Below are 17205 nucleotides of genomic sequence, written 5' to 3' on the forward strand. Positions count from 1 at the left end.
AGTGCAAGTCAACACCAAGTTAGTCTTGGTAGCTTCACTTTTTATTCAGATCCATTGATTTTATAACAAGCTATTGTGTTATATATGCATACGATTTGCTGCCTCGTTAATTTTGTGTATGTATTTACATATCCTGTATGCTAATGTCATGAAGTCTGCTATAGCAGAAGCACAAATCATTGTTCACTGGTGAACAGCAGCCCTATCGAATACAAGCAGCAGGTTGCATCCATTCAAAGATAGTTATTAGGAGCTAAAGAGAGAATTAGCATTCTGAATGACTCCATTGCTAGGCTCAGAACAAACCCTTAGGTGTCATCTGAACACAGGAGCAAGTTCTTACAGGTCCAGCTTTCATAATGCACTTTCACAATGTAGTGAATGAAGAAAGAGGAAGAAAGTACACTTAAGAAAGGGAAGAGAAAGGAAAAGAAACCCTTAAAATAGCATGACAGAAGTGTTTGATAGTGTCACATTGTTGTCCTGCACTGACTTCAACTGCTGCTTCTAGGAAACGTGTCTGGTGGCCAAGGTTCATGCCAGAACCTTAAACAGAAATAAACCTCTAGTTGTTTCTAACATGTTCAACATCATCACTGTTCGTAGCATTGGAGGCCCTATTGGAGATGATCCACTGAGTGTCGTTGGTGTTCTTTACATCTAGTCATGTGACCATTACGGAAGGTCCTGTCCACAAGGTGTTTAAAATTGCAACACTTGCTAGTCACATTTATCTCACAGGCCCTTCAGTGTTTCTAAAATGATGGGGACTGAATCAGTCTTAGCACTAGTGGGACATTTTCAGAAATTTTTCTTAACTGTAGACAGGATTCAGCCACTATTTTGTATGCATCATTTATAACAGCACTCCTCCACATTCTGTGAAATTCCTACTCTTAAACTATTATTTGTTGGCAGAATTCAGTTTTTATTTTCTTCATCATGTTGATGGCTAAAATCAGTGTTTATTTTTTAATAATTTCTTTTGATTTTTATCAATTTAGATTTTTAGGATTGCACAAAATTAGAGGTGTGATGGGGCAGACAGTGTAGTAATGACAGCACGGCTATTAACTTTATAAAATCACTAGGAGTGCACCAATAATGAGTTTCTTGGCAAGGGCAGATGCGGGCTGTCTACTGCAGGGTTGGGGCTCTCTGCCCTGATGCCTTTGCCCCAGGAGCTACATGCTGGCTGCGTGTCCTGTGCCTATCCAGCAGTGGGAGGCACAACTCATCACCACCACCAATGCTAGATAGGCAGGGGACACGTGGCCAGTGTGCAGCTCCTGGGACAAAGACAGTACAGTAGAGAGCCCTGAGCCCACAGCAGGCAGCCTGCCTTCCCTAACCCCGCACACAAATCCAGTGTGGCATAATGGAGTGGAGAGCTGCCTCCCCACCTTCCACTCCTGTGCCCCCTGGATAAGCTGCCTGCTCCCTACCCCAGCCCTGGGTCCCATTCACTACTCTGGCTGGGCAGCGCCCCCATCCCCTGTCCTTCTCCCTCTCTCACTGTGGGGACTTCAATCTGCTCCTCCCTCATGCCCCTTCCCCCCCACCCCCAACTTACCTGCAAGGTGCTATTTTCCACACTGCATTCCTGGCCATGTGCATGCTGCAGCTGCAAACATGCATATGGTGTCCAGGGCCCTGGCCAGAAGGCACATTATATTTATCGGTACATTATCAGCTATACTGGCCAAAAAAATACCAATAGCTGATAATGTTAATTTTCTTTTTATCGGTGCCAATCCAATATCGCACCAATTATTGATGCGCCTCTAAAAATTGCATGTTAATATATATAAAAGTAAATATCCATAAATCAGTAAAGCATACCTGCTTTAAATCATTCTGTTCATTTATCAAGAAGGAGCCTGGCAGGTAGGGCCAGAAGAGGAGGGCAGTGGCTGCCCAGCCTGGGGCAGGAAGCAGCTCCCTGTTCCTGCAGCCCTTTAGGGGGAAAGCCCTGATGGCAGGCATTGGTAGAGAGTCAGCCTGGCCCCTTGGTAGCCACAGTCTCCTCCCCCTCCTAGCAGCAAGGGGGCAGCACTTGGGCCCCCAGGGTACCCCTGTATACCCTGTACAGGAGTGGGGAGAGGCAGCATGCTCAGGGCAGGGTGCATGGGGGTGCCCTGGGGGCCTAGCTGCTACACCCATGCGGCCTGGAGGAGTGGGAGGCCATGGCCATAGAGGCTGGGCCAGACTGGGCTGACCCTGCACTGGTGCCCACCAAGTGGGGCTCGCCCTCTAAGCAACTGCAGGGCACTACTTTATGCCTGGGCTAGGCAGCTGCTGCCTCTCCCTGTGTTCCCAGAGCTCCTGCCTGGCCTAGTCCCTGCATGATCGAGGCCAGGACCAGATTCCTGCCATGCTCTGATCTGCACTTGCTGAGAGTTTGGTGCCCCATCCCAGGCTGGGACCTGGGCAGAGTGAGGGACCAACAGCACTGGACTCCCAGCTGTCAATATTCCACTCCCTCCAACCTGCCTCCCAGCATAGCCCTATCAGCACAGCCCCTACCTGCTGCAGTAGCTGCCTGAGCCACTGCTAGAGGAGTAGTGCATGGGCAGTTCAGCTAGGGCTCCCCCCACCCCACCTACAGCAGGCACCTTGTATGTGTATGCGTGTGTGCATGGTGCCCTCTGTGCCTGGCTTATTTACCTCTGTCCCATGTTTTTGGGATGTTCTTAACTTCTCCTTTTCATAAATTTCAATGATTACCAATAGAAATATTTTTCTGTCAGTCTGTGGGTCACAGGTGAGAGCTGTTTAACAATTAAAATCGAATCCTGCCTGCCTATCATCTCATGTCAAATGTTACTTGTATGCAGTTACTGGAGTTGCTGTATATGCAGAGGCTGGAAATCCTGGGGTGTGGGGGTTCCCAACATGTTTCTTGGATGCATTGAAGACTGTTATAAAAAATGAAAGTTTTTCTTAGCAATAGTCTGATAAATATGTTACACTCTCATCAATTCTGGAGATAATTGTGTTGATTTATTGGCAATTTTGTGGTAGTGACTGGTGTCTTTTGAACATGCCCTTCTGTAGTTGCAAACTGTTCTTTATTACTTTTATAACATACTTCAGTGAACTGTTTCAACTGTGGCTTCTAAATAATTCTGTTCAGTGCTGTATCAAATTAAGAGGTCAAACTTGGGTACTGTAAAGGTATAAGAAAGTGTTTTGGTGTAGCATGCTTGTTTTTGTTTTGAAAACTGTTAGAACCTAGTCAGGATTTTGTCTTAATTTAAATCATGAACCACGTCGAACAGGAGTTTGGGCTGCGTGAGGAAACAAGCTAGTGTCTGTAAGGACCTGTTAAAGCTTGGAAGTTCAAAAATAGATATTTTATTAATGAGATCCTAAGCTCATATATGGGCATCTAACTACTGGTCTGATTTTTCAAGTATGTGGACACCCTATTACATCACGTGAACTTTAGTGGCTCAGAGAATCTGGTCATGTATTTAATTGTTTAAATAAGAATTTAAAACCTATTTGTGCTCATAGAAGGTCTGGTGGGCACTTGAGGCTTCAGTGCCCAAGGTGAATCGCCTCCATCTCTAACTTGCCTGCCATGACTTGATAATTTTAGAATTGGAGTGGGAGGTGAACCCCTCCCCATCTAGCTGGCTAGGTGTGATAGCGGGTGGCATGGGGCTTCGCCTACCCTACACGCCATCCACTCACTAACTGAAATGCTGCCGCAGCATAGGCCCACAATGAGTGCAGCCAAGCACATTATAACCCTTCAGGTCACAGGGCAGCTCTCCCCCTTCCTTGGGTCAATGTCTAATGTGACTGGCACGCACTGGTCCACTGGTCATCCATTTAACAGAAAAAAAATCAAGGCTGCCAGCCTTCCTCACTGGATTTTCCTCAAGCAGTCTCAGGTCAAACTTCCCCTTGAAGACCCTGGCTTAGTTCATAATAACTCCCTAACCTAAAAGAAACTGGAACTCAAAACTCCCTTGTGTTCAACACGGTGACACTCAGGATTGGGGACTCATGCATCTGATGTCCAGTGGTAGATCCTTTCGGATGGCGGGTCCCACGAATTGCCCACAGGGGTGGGTCATTGGTCCTCCAGTGGGGAGATGATCCTTACTCTCCCAACCTCTCCAGCATCGTGCCTGCCTATGTTGGCTCCCTCCAGCGTGGCAGGGGTGCTCCCCCAAGCTGGGATCACTCCTCTGGCCGAGCCACCAGTGCTTTTTTTAACATCAGCAGAAGTGCACCCTCTCACGTCCAGGGAGAGTGTGCTTTTAAAATGGGCAGGAGATGCCACGTGTGTCTCAGTGATCCTGCCCTGGGCCACTGTAAGGGAGGTAAGTGCTTTCTCAGCCCGAGCCGGGCTGAGATCTCCCTTTGCCTGGGGTTTGTGAGTGTGGGGAACCCCTCACTCCCTGGAGTTCTGGGAGCTGAGTCACCTGGCACGGTAACACTATCTTTGAAAACAGCCTCCATTCCCCCTCGCCCCCCACCCTCCCGAAAATCATGGCACTTATTTTTTTTTAACCTTTGTATGCTTTTTGATTTTGGGGTATGAGCCAACATATCTTGCAACTGATTTAAAAGAGGAGGGGAACACACAGTATCCATTACAATCTGTTACATGTGTATCAAGCTTACAGTGATACAAGTGAGCTTAATCACTTTGATTTGGACTCTGAATGAATCAAGGTTAAAATTTGTAGCAGTTTTGTTATTCTTGTGTCACTGCAAAATTATGCAGCTATAACAGTTGCTTCTTAACACCTTGTATTGATATCCTTTGATGATGATACAGTTTATTCTGTGTATACTTTTTATTGGGGCTGTCCAACTTCTAAGCGGCCAGAGCTACATGAGCTACGTTAGTATGGGCTCCCTGATCTTCCCAGCACCATTATACCATACACCTGGGCAACCATGGTACCCTACACGCAGCTCTCATTTCAGCTCCCTTGTTGCCAAGGCCACTGCACTGTGCAGGCTTGCCTAGCACTGTGGGCTGCACTGCCCTGCACTCTGCAGTGGGAGCACGAAGCAAAAGTTGAGGGAGGGAGCAGGAGCCTAGATATCCCAACTGCAGCAGCAGGAAAAGCAATACAGGGAGTAACGCAAGGTAGGAGCCCAGGGGCTGCACGCTAACTCCTCAGGAGTTACATGTAGCCCATGGGCAGCCAGTTGGCCATCTCTGCCATTTATCATCAACATTTTAGCTGTAGATGTTTAATCCCTGACAATTGACATGCTATTTTACATTTTAATCATTTTACATTATCATTGAATGGCAGTCTGGTTCCACAAGGCAGCAACTGTCAAATATTAGCTAGGATTTAGTTGTTTACTTAAGTTCTTTACATAAGGACTTGCTTAATCCAAGCCATGCTGCTCCACTTCTCTGAAACATGCGTTCAATTTCAAGAGAAAATATCTTAAATATGCTTTTTATAAAGTGTGAACAGTTATAAACAGTAGTCTCCAAATGAACTAATATGTTGACACGTTAAAGAAATGGAGAGGATTATCATTCATGATTAATACACACGGCATGGCTGTAAAGACTTCCACTAAAATATGTTTCCCAGAAATACTATAAAATTATTTTTTATTATTAAAATATATAATCCCAAAGGATTGTCATATAAATAAGCTGTTACAAATACAGAATTCTGAAAAAGATGCTGTAGCTGAAGCAGATTATTGTCTTGAAGCAGAAACTGCTAAATGAGTTTCTGAGGTTGGTCTTATATAGGATACCATATTGATAGGGACCTATCTAATTCATGGAAGCTGCCTCCATATTTTGCAATCCCAGCGCAGTATCTGGCTCCATTTTCATAGATACTGCCATTTTCATGGCCATCTGTCAGTCTCTGGGGAGGGGTGCAAATTCTGGGGTCCTTGGCCAATCAGAGGTGGGGGTGGGCATCTGACTCTACCATGAAAATTTCACCCCACTTTCCCTCCCTCCCCATGCTTCAGGACACCAGGGCTTCCTACCTTTGTTTGCAGCACCCCTTCCTCCCCCTCCTACCCCACTTCCACCCTCCACCCCACCATATTCCTGCTTTTTCATAGTCCCCATGCTTTTTTGCAGGGACTGGGCTTTTTCACAGGGAATCTACCATTGCATAATCATGAATTTGGTAAGTCCCTGCATATTGATGAATACAGTTGTCTTCTAAGACTTTCAAATCAATTAATTTTAATTTATGAGTTGATGTTAAGGAAGACTTTTTTTAAAAGGTTTTTAACATATGCCCATTTACTACTAAAGGCAGTGATTACAGTTCTAATATGAGTATACAGTAAAAGCTCTGTTATCCAGCATTTTACTAACTGGCATTTCTATTGACCAGAAATTCCAGCTGGACGCAGGAGGTGGGGAGGAAGCTCGCATGTGGCGTGCTGCTGCAGCTCTGCATGCAGCTGCAGCCAGACACACCCCTCATGTCTGGCCAGAAACCCCTGTGCCTCAGGTAACTGGCATTTTAGATTACTGGCACTCATTCCCCACTCATGCCGGAAAACAGGGCTTTTACTGTAGTATGGCTTTGATAAGAGTGACAATATATTTGGATTTTGCTGTGAATATTAAAGAAGGAAGGAACTACATGATTGTAATGTTACTAAATGAAAGACTTCATTGCAGACAAAATGTTGCTGTATCCTGCAGTAATGAGAACTTTCGGTCATTTTTTCTAGGATGTGAAAGGTTAAAAGTTTAAACGATAAGTGTATTTATACCAGTAATGCATTACTGGTTAACATTTAGCACAGAGTACACTCTGGCAAGCTGTAGGGAAGCAGTGTGGTACTTCAGGGGCCAGAAGGCAGCAGGGCAAGCAAGCGGTAGCGTGGAGGAGGGGAAGGAAGAAGTGAGGGGGGACTACAACCCATAGCCTATGAGGTCAAAGAGGAAACCCTGGGCAGCCTAATGACTCATCAATTAAGCAATTATCTGCTTGTTCACAGGTGCTCCTCTCCCATGTGCCAGCATCTGCAGTGGGTGGGGAAAGCCCCTCACCTGCTGCTGCCCCTGGTGGCTTCACATGGGCTACATTGTCTGGCAGGGCTTGCCACTGCCTCCCCTGCCCCACCCCCCCCCAGTCAAAGGCCCCAGGGAGCGACTCCCAGCAGCAGCAGTGTCCAAATTGCTGTGTTATCAGAGCAGATATAATTAGAGGAGGTTAAATGGATAATTTTTTTTAACAATATTTACATCCCTAATTCTTTCTAAACATGCATCCAGTCCATGATGTTTTTCCTTTTGAAATAAAGAGGCTGTCAAATTGAACTTGACTTCATTTGCTCTATGTTTTGAACCAAGTCATCCTCTAGTGATAATACAACTATGTCATCTCAAGGAGTGTTCAGTAACTCACATGACAGGACATAATGCAGTGATTCCTAATAGAGTTACTGCCAGATCTTTTGAAGGGTGCCATGAGGTGTGAGGAAGTAAGCTGAAAAGCTAAGCAAATAAGCAAGCACAGGCTCAGGCTGCCTGGCCTATTCCCCACCACCACCATGTCCCTCCTCTGCTAAGAGGTAAGCACTATAATATATAAGCTGTTTTTTGAAAGTGGGTGCCACGTAATTCACAGAAGTTAGGTACAGGTGCCTTGTATCAAATGATGGGTACCTCAAGTCCAAAAACATTGATGTCAGTACAACCCCAGGTAAACATAAAAGGAAAAAAATTACTGAGGCCATATTTAGAAGTTAGAAGAAATTTGTTATAATTTCATTAATATTTTTAGTGTTAGGTTGATGGGCTCATAAGATTGACTGGTATAGAATAAAATCAATATTTTTCCTAATTAAGTTTTTTGGATTGTGGATAGGCCAAACAATATTGCATAGTCTTTTAAAATTCATATTTATATTGACTAAAATTATTGGCTAGAAAATTTGAAATCTCTAACACAGATATCTGTTTCTTTTCTGTGTTTTCTAACAGAAGTGAAATATACTACATGTTCTCTAAAAAAAAAAAAAAATATGTTCTCATAAATTTTTCAGAACATTCATATGTCAGATTTTCTTTGCGAGCATTTAACCTAGAAAGCGTCAAAGGATCTGCTTCCTATTTTGCAAGAGCAGAAACCTTTCTGCCTACCTATTAGAATATTGGCTCATTTGAAATTTTATTGCAAATTTATGCTGATAACTTTTATACTACTGAATGTTCTTTTTGGAATCAGCAGTTTTTCTCCATCTTGTTACATCATTGATTTGTCGGTTTTGTTCATATTAAAACACATTAAACTAATACTGGACATGCTGGTAGATTTTGTTGAGTAAACAGAGATAGTAGTTTGATACAATGGTATAAATAAGCATTATTCTTTTGTTTTCTTTTGTTTTTTCTTTACCTTGGAAAATATTTGCCTGACCTGGGGAGATGAATGAATCAGTTGTTATTGGAAACAGTCATTTAGACTCTTCAGATTTGCCTTAAGCCATGTTTACACTGCCTCCTTGCCAAGTCTAGGAATAAGGAAGGGCATGAGGAGCACCCAAGCCAATCAGTCTCACTCCACATAGGCCAAATAACAGAAATAAGACATGTATAGCCTTGGAGTAGTACCCCTGATCTAACCAAATTTCAGCTTTCTAAATGATGGAAAGCAAGCACTTAACATCCCCTCTAGAGTAATTTAGGATCCTCTGATAACTTCTCACTTCTTTAACCATTCATCTGAGCACATTTCCCATATGACGGATATATTCAGCCAGGTGAAAGATATGGAAAATGCATTTCCTGGGCTGCCAAAGAAACATACCACATAAAACAGCTCATCTTGCTTCTGCCTCCCCTGCCCTGACATTGACCTTCAGTATCTATGTAGAGTGAGTAGTATGGTATAGCGTTGCATATGCTTTTTGTAGGAATAAATTTATCTAAAGGGTCTCCAGGAAAACAACTTTTCTAAAACGCTTTACATTTATTTATTCTGGGGAGATGGCAAAGAAAATACGAAGAGTTGTTATGGGGGGAGTGATGCCTTTGCAGTATACTCCTTTTTAAACCCGTATCAGATTTGCTTCACAAACAGCATATACATGAAGTTCTGCAAAGTTGTTGTTTTCTTCTTTTAATGAAAATTTGGATCCAAACAGTCCCAACCCCTTAATCCAACAGATTTAATTTTAGACACCAGAGCTGCTGCTTTTCAGCATTAATGCAAACTGGAGAAGTGATCTATCTGCACTGCTGTCCTGACTCTTTCACTGTTTTGACTCTGCTGAATTGTAAATTAGTGAAGAATCACTGTCCTCTCTGCTTAATAGCCTAAGCTCTAAGTTCATAGTCAAAGGTTTTGTTTATATCAGTGTGCAAAAAATTACCTAACACTTGATTCTTTCTGTCTTGCTTCATAAAAAATCATCCTTGTTTGTGCATAATTTTGAAAACTTGTGCTAGTCCAGTCTTCTGTCACTAGTTACAATAATGCCTCTTCATGTGGAATTGAAGGTTGCATCAAAATGAAGAAATTAGTGTTTGTGATTCTCAGTCAGGTTGCTCTGAGATCTTCTCAAGGGTGCTGCAAGATTCATCACAATATTTACATTGTTAGGTATGCAAACATCCACAAGATAAACTCTGTTTTCACATGGAAATCCATCATGTTAAAACCATTCTGACCAAGTGTGATCTTTTTAAGTTCTCTGCAACAGAAGAGTCACTCTATTATTTTCCTATAGTAAAACAAAAAAGGTGAAAACTAGGAGGTAGCATTTTTTGAGGGATTGCTTAAGTCTAGAAATGAGGAAGACCAGTAACGTACTTCACCTACTAAATTTTTCATGCCACCCCTTTTTAACTTCTGTACCATCTTGTTTTTTTAAAAATGAAAACCACATTTAGAGGACAAAAAGGGGAAGATTCAACTCGCATTATTCTGTTTCCATGTATAAAAACCTGGAGTTGGCAGTTTATTTGCTTGATTGTAATGTTAGCCAAACAGAACAGAACACCTTACATTCTCTCTCTCTCTCTCTCTCTCTCTGTCTGCAGCTTACCTAGATCATTTTGCTCAAGACTCACTCTGTAGTCCTTCAAATATTTATTAGTGAAAGGGAACATGATATCACTATTAACTAATGTGCCAGTGGGAGGGATCTCTGTGAAAAAGATATGCTAAATATGTCTTGAGCTCTAAAGGGATAGAAATCTACTGCAAGTATATTTCCTAAGGAAGTTTTCCTAAATGAGTAAATCCAGTACAAAGCTGACTGATGAAGAATATTTAATCTATGTTAAATTTTCACTTCTTTCAAAGTTACCCCATGGTAGAAATTTGCCATGTTCCTCTAAATATTTCATCTCATCACAGTGTGGCACAGAGTATAGCAGGCCATACTTGGATCTCTAGAATTTAGGGCCTGTAAGGTGGAGAGGGCCCCGATCAGATGAATGTTGGGTTTTTCTCTGTTTGTATCCTGAGGAGATCATAATGAGCAGGGGCCAAACAGTTTGTCTGTGCTAGTCTGCCTAGGTGGAAAAGATGTTTCTTTAGTAGACTTATTATAAACTGTATTTGAGATGCAGAGTGGACAATGGAGTAGTTGGCAGGTGGAAAGTGAAATAAAGGTTTTTTTTAAAGCATCCTGTATAGGGAACGCACACGTATTTGGGGAGATCACAACACTCCCAAGAACTGATCAGCTTTGGTGAGACCAGAGTCAGATCAGGCTTGGATTGCACACTGCCGTATGGCAGGATGGGTTCCCTCTGCCGGCCCCACATGCTGGCCAGATTGAGCCCACCAACCTAATCTGGCACTGTCCATAGAGCCTATGAAACAAAAATGTTGGGCACCACTCATTTAGATAAAGGAATAATTTGAGTAAGTTATAATCAAACACTTATTACATCCCTTGTTCCATTATATTGTATCCATCCTGAACCCGGTTGAACTTATATATTCCTGAATGTCGGACAGGACAAAATGATTTTAAAATTGTCACTAAATATGATTTCAACCACAACAGGTGCTAGCATTTAATGCCTAATGCTTCCTACTTATCTATTTTGGAAATGTTTACATCTGCACTATAAAAAGTGATGAATGTTTTACTTATTCTAAACCTAAAATATCACTTACAAAAGTTCTACCTATTAATAATTGTGCAGTTAATTCATATGTAGAACTACTAAAAATACTCTGTAAAATACGTGGAAAGATTAATTACTGTGGTCAAATGTGCCTCTAGTAATTGTGATTAATTATTTTCCATAATATTAGAAAGTGATAAGTGGTGATAGGCTAAGTAAATTCTTGTTGTTGTTTGTATTTTTTCTTACTGCTGCATTTTAATGTGGCCATGGATTGGATTATAAGCTTTCAACAAGGTGAAAAATACTAGTCTGTAAATGCTGATTTCTCCAGAAGATTTTGTACATCACCTTATAAGTTTTTCTTATTTTTTTTAAAATAGCCTTCTGTCATTCTTGCTGAGTTGAGGGGTTTTTTTGACTTGTGGGCTCTAGATATTATTGTACCTGGCATAAAATTGCTGTAGGCAGTGCCAGGAAGCCAGAAAAATATGACAAATTGTTTTCAAAAATGGGTGTAAGTCATCAATAACTTTGGAATTATGCAGCAAATTGTCAAGTCCAGTATCTTGAAGATAATACATTTTTTGATGATCTACTCCTTTAAAGAATCTGCATAGTTTCACCTCTAAAAAGTATTTGGAGTTGAAGCACGTTTGTCCAGTAAGTCACTGCTCTGTCTACAGTTCCATAGTCGTGATCACAGAACAGTCACAGAAGTTTGATTTACCCCCTGAGTTTCATAGAATCCATAGAAGTAGGGTCGGAAGGGACCTTGTAGATCTTCAAGTCCGACCCCCCGCCTAGGCGGGAGAAAAGACTGGACTCAAATGAGTCCAGCCAGTTTCATCAGCACAGATCTAGGTTGCATATGCACATTAAGATAATCTGGAAGAATTTTTCCCGGGTTGTTCTCCTGGTAGAAAAACTTACCCAGAGTATGTACAGACATTTTCTCTACCAGGAGAAATGCTCATAAAAGTGAAGAGTGATTTAACCCCATGTTGATCCCATGTTTCTTTTTCCCCCTGAAGTGGCTATTTTTGCTCTGTGAGAAAAAGCCTGTACACTTGTGGTTTCTCCAGGGAAAGCAGAGATTCTCCCAGGAGAAACTGAATGCCTGTACAAGGCCTCGGTCCTTCAACCATTTAAAGAAACATAGTGTCTTACTGTTGAGAGAGGCCCAGGAAGTGTGGAAACTCCAATGCCTCTTCCAGACAGATTGCTCTCAAATTTAGTCAGGGATTCTTGACTAAATTTTACAGCTGTTTTCCTTTTTATGGAACAGCTGAGTTGAACGCCCTTTCAGGTGTAGATGCTCCCTGGTTGCATGTGGGTGCAAATTAGGAGCAAACCTGGACCCATATGTATTAAAGTATGTATTTTTTTAAAGTCTGGATACCACTGTAGGGTTGTATATGTGACCCAAGCATGCAACACTAGATTTTTCTTGACCAGTAGTGTCTGACTTGGATTCGTGTGCATCTTGTGCTTCTTCATACTTCCATACTATGGCAAGTTGGACATTAACCCTCAGTCTCCTCTTTTGATACGAAGCAGCAAAGCCTGAATCTCATAAATATGTAACCCACCTGCTCTTACTTGAAGATTTTCAGAATCATTTCTGTTTTCCTACTTGACCACAGTGATCTGATCAAGAAACTGTTGGGCTTTGTTCAGATCTCTCTTTTCCCAGAAGCTTCAAGCCTTAGCCCATGCTGTGATGGGCTAATGTCACATAAGAAGGGGGACAATCAACACTTATCCCACATTCTGAATAGAGACCAATATTTTTATCATTCCCTGTGAGGACTCAAAAGTCAGGAGATGCAAGCCTGAAGTTCAGTCTTCTGAAAAAAGTCCATGAAGGTCACACGGGGCCCAAAGAACCTGAGCTCCAAAATCTCTCCTGATGGATATTCCTGCATCATCTAACAGTATGTGGACAAGCAGATCCTAAAATCATTCTGAGGAAAGTCAGTACTGAAGACAGCACCAAACCTAACCTCAGCCTTCCCAGTAAAGCCAACGTCAGTGTCTCAGGAATCAGAGTGCAGTGGCAAGAGGTGGTTCACGGTGAGCACTGTCAGGAATTCAGTGTCCTTTCACAAGAAAAGGCATGAAGGAACATTTGGGGATAATCTCTCTAAGCCTTTTGTGGAATTAAGGACTGAAGAGAGAGAGTAGTGCTGGGCCTGGTACCAAATGTACTCCTTCTATGTCAACTCGTCAACGTGGGGATAGCAGGGGTTTGGACTAAATGACCTCCTGAAGTGTGTTGCAGCCCTACTGTTTGTTGGTTCTATGGCCCAGGCTTTGTTGGGGAGCCTCCTTTGACTTAACTAGCCCATCCTTGAAGGTAGTTTCTTTCTCTCCATCTCCAGGACATATCTTTTTTTTTTTTTTCCTGAGGTCTATCAGCAGTGCCTCTGACTGACCTAAGAACTTCTGCAGAGCTCTGCCTTTTGACAATTTTCCTTCAACAACATTTCTAATGAGAGCCTATTACACAGTGACTTTATTTAGGAGTCTGGGGGAAGTTTCTTAAGAATACAAATCATGTCTTTTTACTCCTGATATTTCTTCATCCCGAAGAAGAAAGGAATCTTCCTCGTAAGACCTGAGGAGACTCAGCAAATACATATGCCATCTGAGGTTCAAGATAGTCAAGTTTGACTCCGTTGTTTTACCACTCAGGATAAAATTGGTTCAGGTATTCACTCAGCAGTTGGTTTCTAGGCAAAGAGGAGGGAATGTATACTCTGTATGGAATATCCATCTTGTCTAGAGCAACACTTCTCAACTCGTGGGTTGCAACCCAAAAGTAGGTTGCAAGAATATATGAAAGGGTTGCAAACCAACTTTAAAAATAGATTCTCCTTTAAAGGAGAAAAACATGGGAAACCATGGAACTCAGCCAGCCTGCAAGGGAAAACCCAAGGTTTCCCATGTTTTTCTTACGATTATTGCACCTTGTCCCATTTGAACTTCTGCTGCTGGAGAGGCACGAGTCAGATGTTTTTCTCTTTCGATGGCTTTGTGAGGTCTCCCACATGCTTCCTCATCCACCTCCCTATCCCCCAGATAGAATGGGACAAAGCGCAATAATCAAAGGAGCCTCTCACTAGCAGACAATTTTATCCGTCAGAACTGTTGGAAATGTCCAGCCAGCCTCTTTACGCCTCATATCTCTGAATCAGATGCTGTGCATAACCCGACAGTCTTTGTCCCTGATGTCTTTGCCAGCTGGCCAAGTGCTGCTGAAAGACACTGCTCCCTCCTGGTTCAGCCTTAGATAAATAACAGGAGTTTAGATAAATAATAGGAATCTTTTTACCACAAAGACCTACTCTTCACAACTTGGAAGAGTTTTTCCAGTGAACCCTATATCATTTTCTGAGATGTCCTCCCTGCAAAACCATACAAGCCTTTAAAAAGGGTCAGTGAAAATGCCCCACCCTTTATCCTTCCTCTTATTCCTCCAGCTCTCACCCACTTCTGAGTGGTTTCTAAGAATCTTTTGTAGGTTTGAAACAGTTGGGATTCCTGCTGAACTGCAAATGTTGTTTTTTGGGGTTTTTTCTTTTGTTTTTGGGGGCGAGGGGGTTTGAGTTGGAGATGGCAGGAAAGCATTACTGTTTCCTTTTCTTCTTGTACACCAGTCATGTCCTGGCTCCCCTGGATGAGGGGAAAACTCAGCCCCACAAGTTTCCTTTCCTATGCCATGTTAGATCCTTTAGGAAAAATATTAGTGTTCTATATCCTAAGGATAGTTAAGGTGGACTTAAAGATGGATGTACACTCATCAATGGCTTACACACATCAGTTTTTCAAGAATATCAGATAAAAAGAAAACCTCAGTGTTTAAAAGCCAAGAAATAGTAACCAATGGATGTAATTCTCAGTCAAGGTAACCAAATGGCTCTCCCCAGGCAGAAATGATACAGGAAAAAATACTTGGAAGTGTACTATCTTTCCATCCATAATTCAGTTGAATTTTATTAGGACCTCACATGACAAAAACAAGCTACTCAGTCATGTCGTGGTTGGGCTGCTTTATAACATTCTGTTGTGCAGAAATATTATATAATATCTGCACAATTTTAATATGGGAGATATGTTTGAAACTGAATGTTTAATAAACGAAGGTTGGCATCACTAATGTGAGTGTGATTTAAGCATTTGGTTCTTTGCACAAGAAATGTAAACTTAACTCTGCATTTTCTTTGTGTACACTTTTTACTCTACCTGTGCTTTTTAAACTACGTTCTACAAAAGCAATATGCAGTCAAACTGCTGACGTGCAGTTTTAAGTTCAATTTAATGAAGTTTTTTTTTTTCCCTGTGTGGGGAATAAAATTATCAAAACTAGTTTCCTGAATTTTCTTGTACTTCTCATAGAGCAACATAGTTTCAAATTTACTGTAGGCTCTAGTGTTACAGAAATCAGGGAGGATTTTAACAAAATGTAGATCTGTAATGCCAGGCAGCCATTCTGTTCTTTGGTTGAAAGGGAGCATCACCAACTTAATTACAGGGAAGGAAGGAATAACTATGAAAAATGTAGCATGACTCTGGGCTTTTAAGAAGTAGCATTTTACACAACTTTCTGTAGGGTAGAGATTCCTACATTTATCACAGCATAAGATCCCTCATATAATAATTTTTTAAAACACTTTTAATGATTTTTATAGCCTTTTTTTAGATATGGGTCTTGGGAAATTAGATAAAAAATGTTTTTCAAATCAAGGAACGTAACTTTCACATAAAGAGGCTAATTGGAGTTGGGAACAAGAAAAGGAGAAGCTGGGGTAATAATGTGACTTCTGTGTATCTTTTTTTTTTCAGTTGTGCATATGTAGGATTGAGCTGTAGCCAATACATAGATCGGTTATACAATAACTGCTTCAACACACTTCCTGCATTTGCATTATTTCTAAGTGGGAATTTGCTGGAATGACTTGAGAAGTGCCACAGTGCCATCTGCTGGCTAACTTTCTGTTTTTCCTCAGATGACTTTATGCTGATTTAGGTACCTAACTACATAAAATGTTTAAAATAGTAACATGGATTCAATCCAAATTTAAAAGACTAGCTCAAACTGAGCCTATTTTTGGAGGGAAATATGTGTGGAAAATTATATTTCTCGTATATGATTCCCAATACTGCCTCTGACCACTTGAAAGAAACATCATTAATTACCAGCGACATTTTTAACATACCATTTTACATGTCCTACCAAAGACTACTAGACGTGAAAGACAGTGGAGAAGAAAAATCTTTTTCAGTTTATTTTGTGTATAGACAGCTTTGTTCCCCCCACCCCCTTCCATCTATACTCAGTCAATTTCCATTGTCTTTTATAAGAAATGGTCATAAATAACAAAGGGAGAGAATGAATACAACAATAATATTGGAAGGCCAGGCAGATTGACAGGGGAGTCAGAGCCATGTTTAATTTTAAAAAAAAAAACTTTGCCTTTTTTAGCTGACTAGAAAATTGAGTAGATCTCTTTATATTCAGTGTTTTAAACATTAAAGTACCTTATGAGGATGATGAAATAATCACAAGAAGAAAAAAAATCATATTCCATAGCTCCCTTAGTACTAAAATAAATAAATATGTAACAGCTAGTACAAGATCTGTCTTGATCAAGTAGTAGTTCATAATTTATAAACAACAAACAAAAGCTGTTTGCCAAATTTATCCACTCCCCCCCAACAAAAAAAAACCTAGCCCTATTTGAACCTGTAAATTATACAGTTGAAGCTCACTAATCATTCTTCAGTATCAGTGTAAAAAGAGAGTGGGTTGAGAATAGTATAGACCCAGGATCTAATAAAGCCAGTATAGTTAATCAATAATTCATGTGTATTAAATATGTACAGACTGGTATTTGCTCCAGCCCCTGACCCTAGTACCCCTAGCCCTGCCACTGCAGCTGCTGGCCCTGTGGATCTAGCCTGTGAGAAACCCTGTGGTCCCAGTCCAACCTGGGACATGGAATGATTTTGACATCCCTGTGTTAGATTAAGATCCTATGGAATAGAAAGCAAATATGAATAATAATAACTTACAAGGCCCTTAGACTTGCTTAATTTTTCTGTGATGTCAGATTGCTGTCCAGTTGAATCATGAACTC

The 17205-nt window shown here is 41.3% G+C and overlaps 1 protein-coding gene across 4 annotated transcripts in view; it reads left to right on the plus strand.

The window, feature by feature from the left end:
* LYRM4 (LYR motif containing 4) overlaps nucleotides 1-17205 on the plus strand; it is a 126726-nt gene that overhangs the window by 94300 nt on the left and 15221 nt on the right. For 2 of the 4 annotated variants that reach the window (XM_090039343.1, XM_090039344.1), the window contains exon 3: nucleotides 6095-6143. The exons of the other annotated variants lie outside the window; for them this stretch is intronic. In XM_090039343.1, the coding sequence (XP_089895469.1) occupies nucleotides 6095-6143 (49 nt within the window). The remainder of the gene's footprint in view (nucleotides 1-6094; nucleotides 6144-17205) is intronic. 4 annotated transcript variants of the gene reach the window in all.

The sequence above is a fragment of the Crocodylus siamensis genome, chromosome 3 (genome assembly GCF_052110815.1).
Source record: "Crocodylus siamensis isolate JL-2025a chromosome 3, ASM5211081v1, whole genome shotgun sequence".
Lineage (NCBI taxonomy): Eukaryota > Metazoa > Chordata > Crocodylia > Crocodylidae > Crocodylus > Crocodylus siamensis.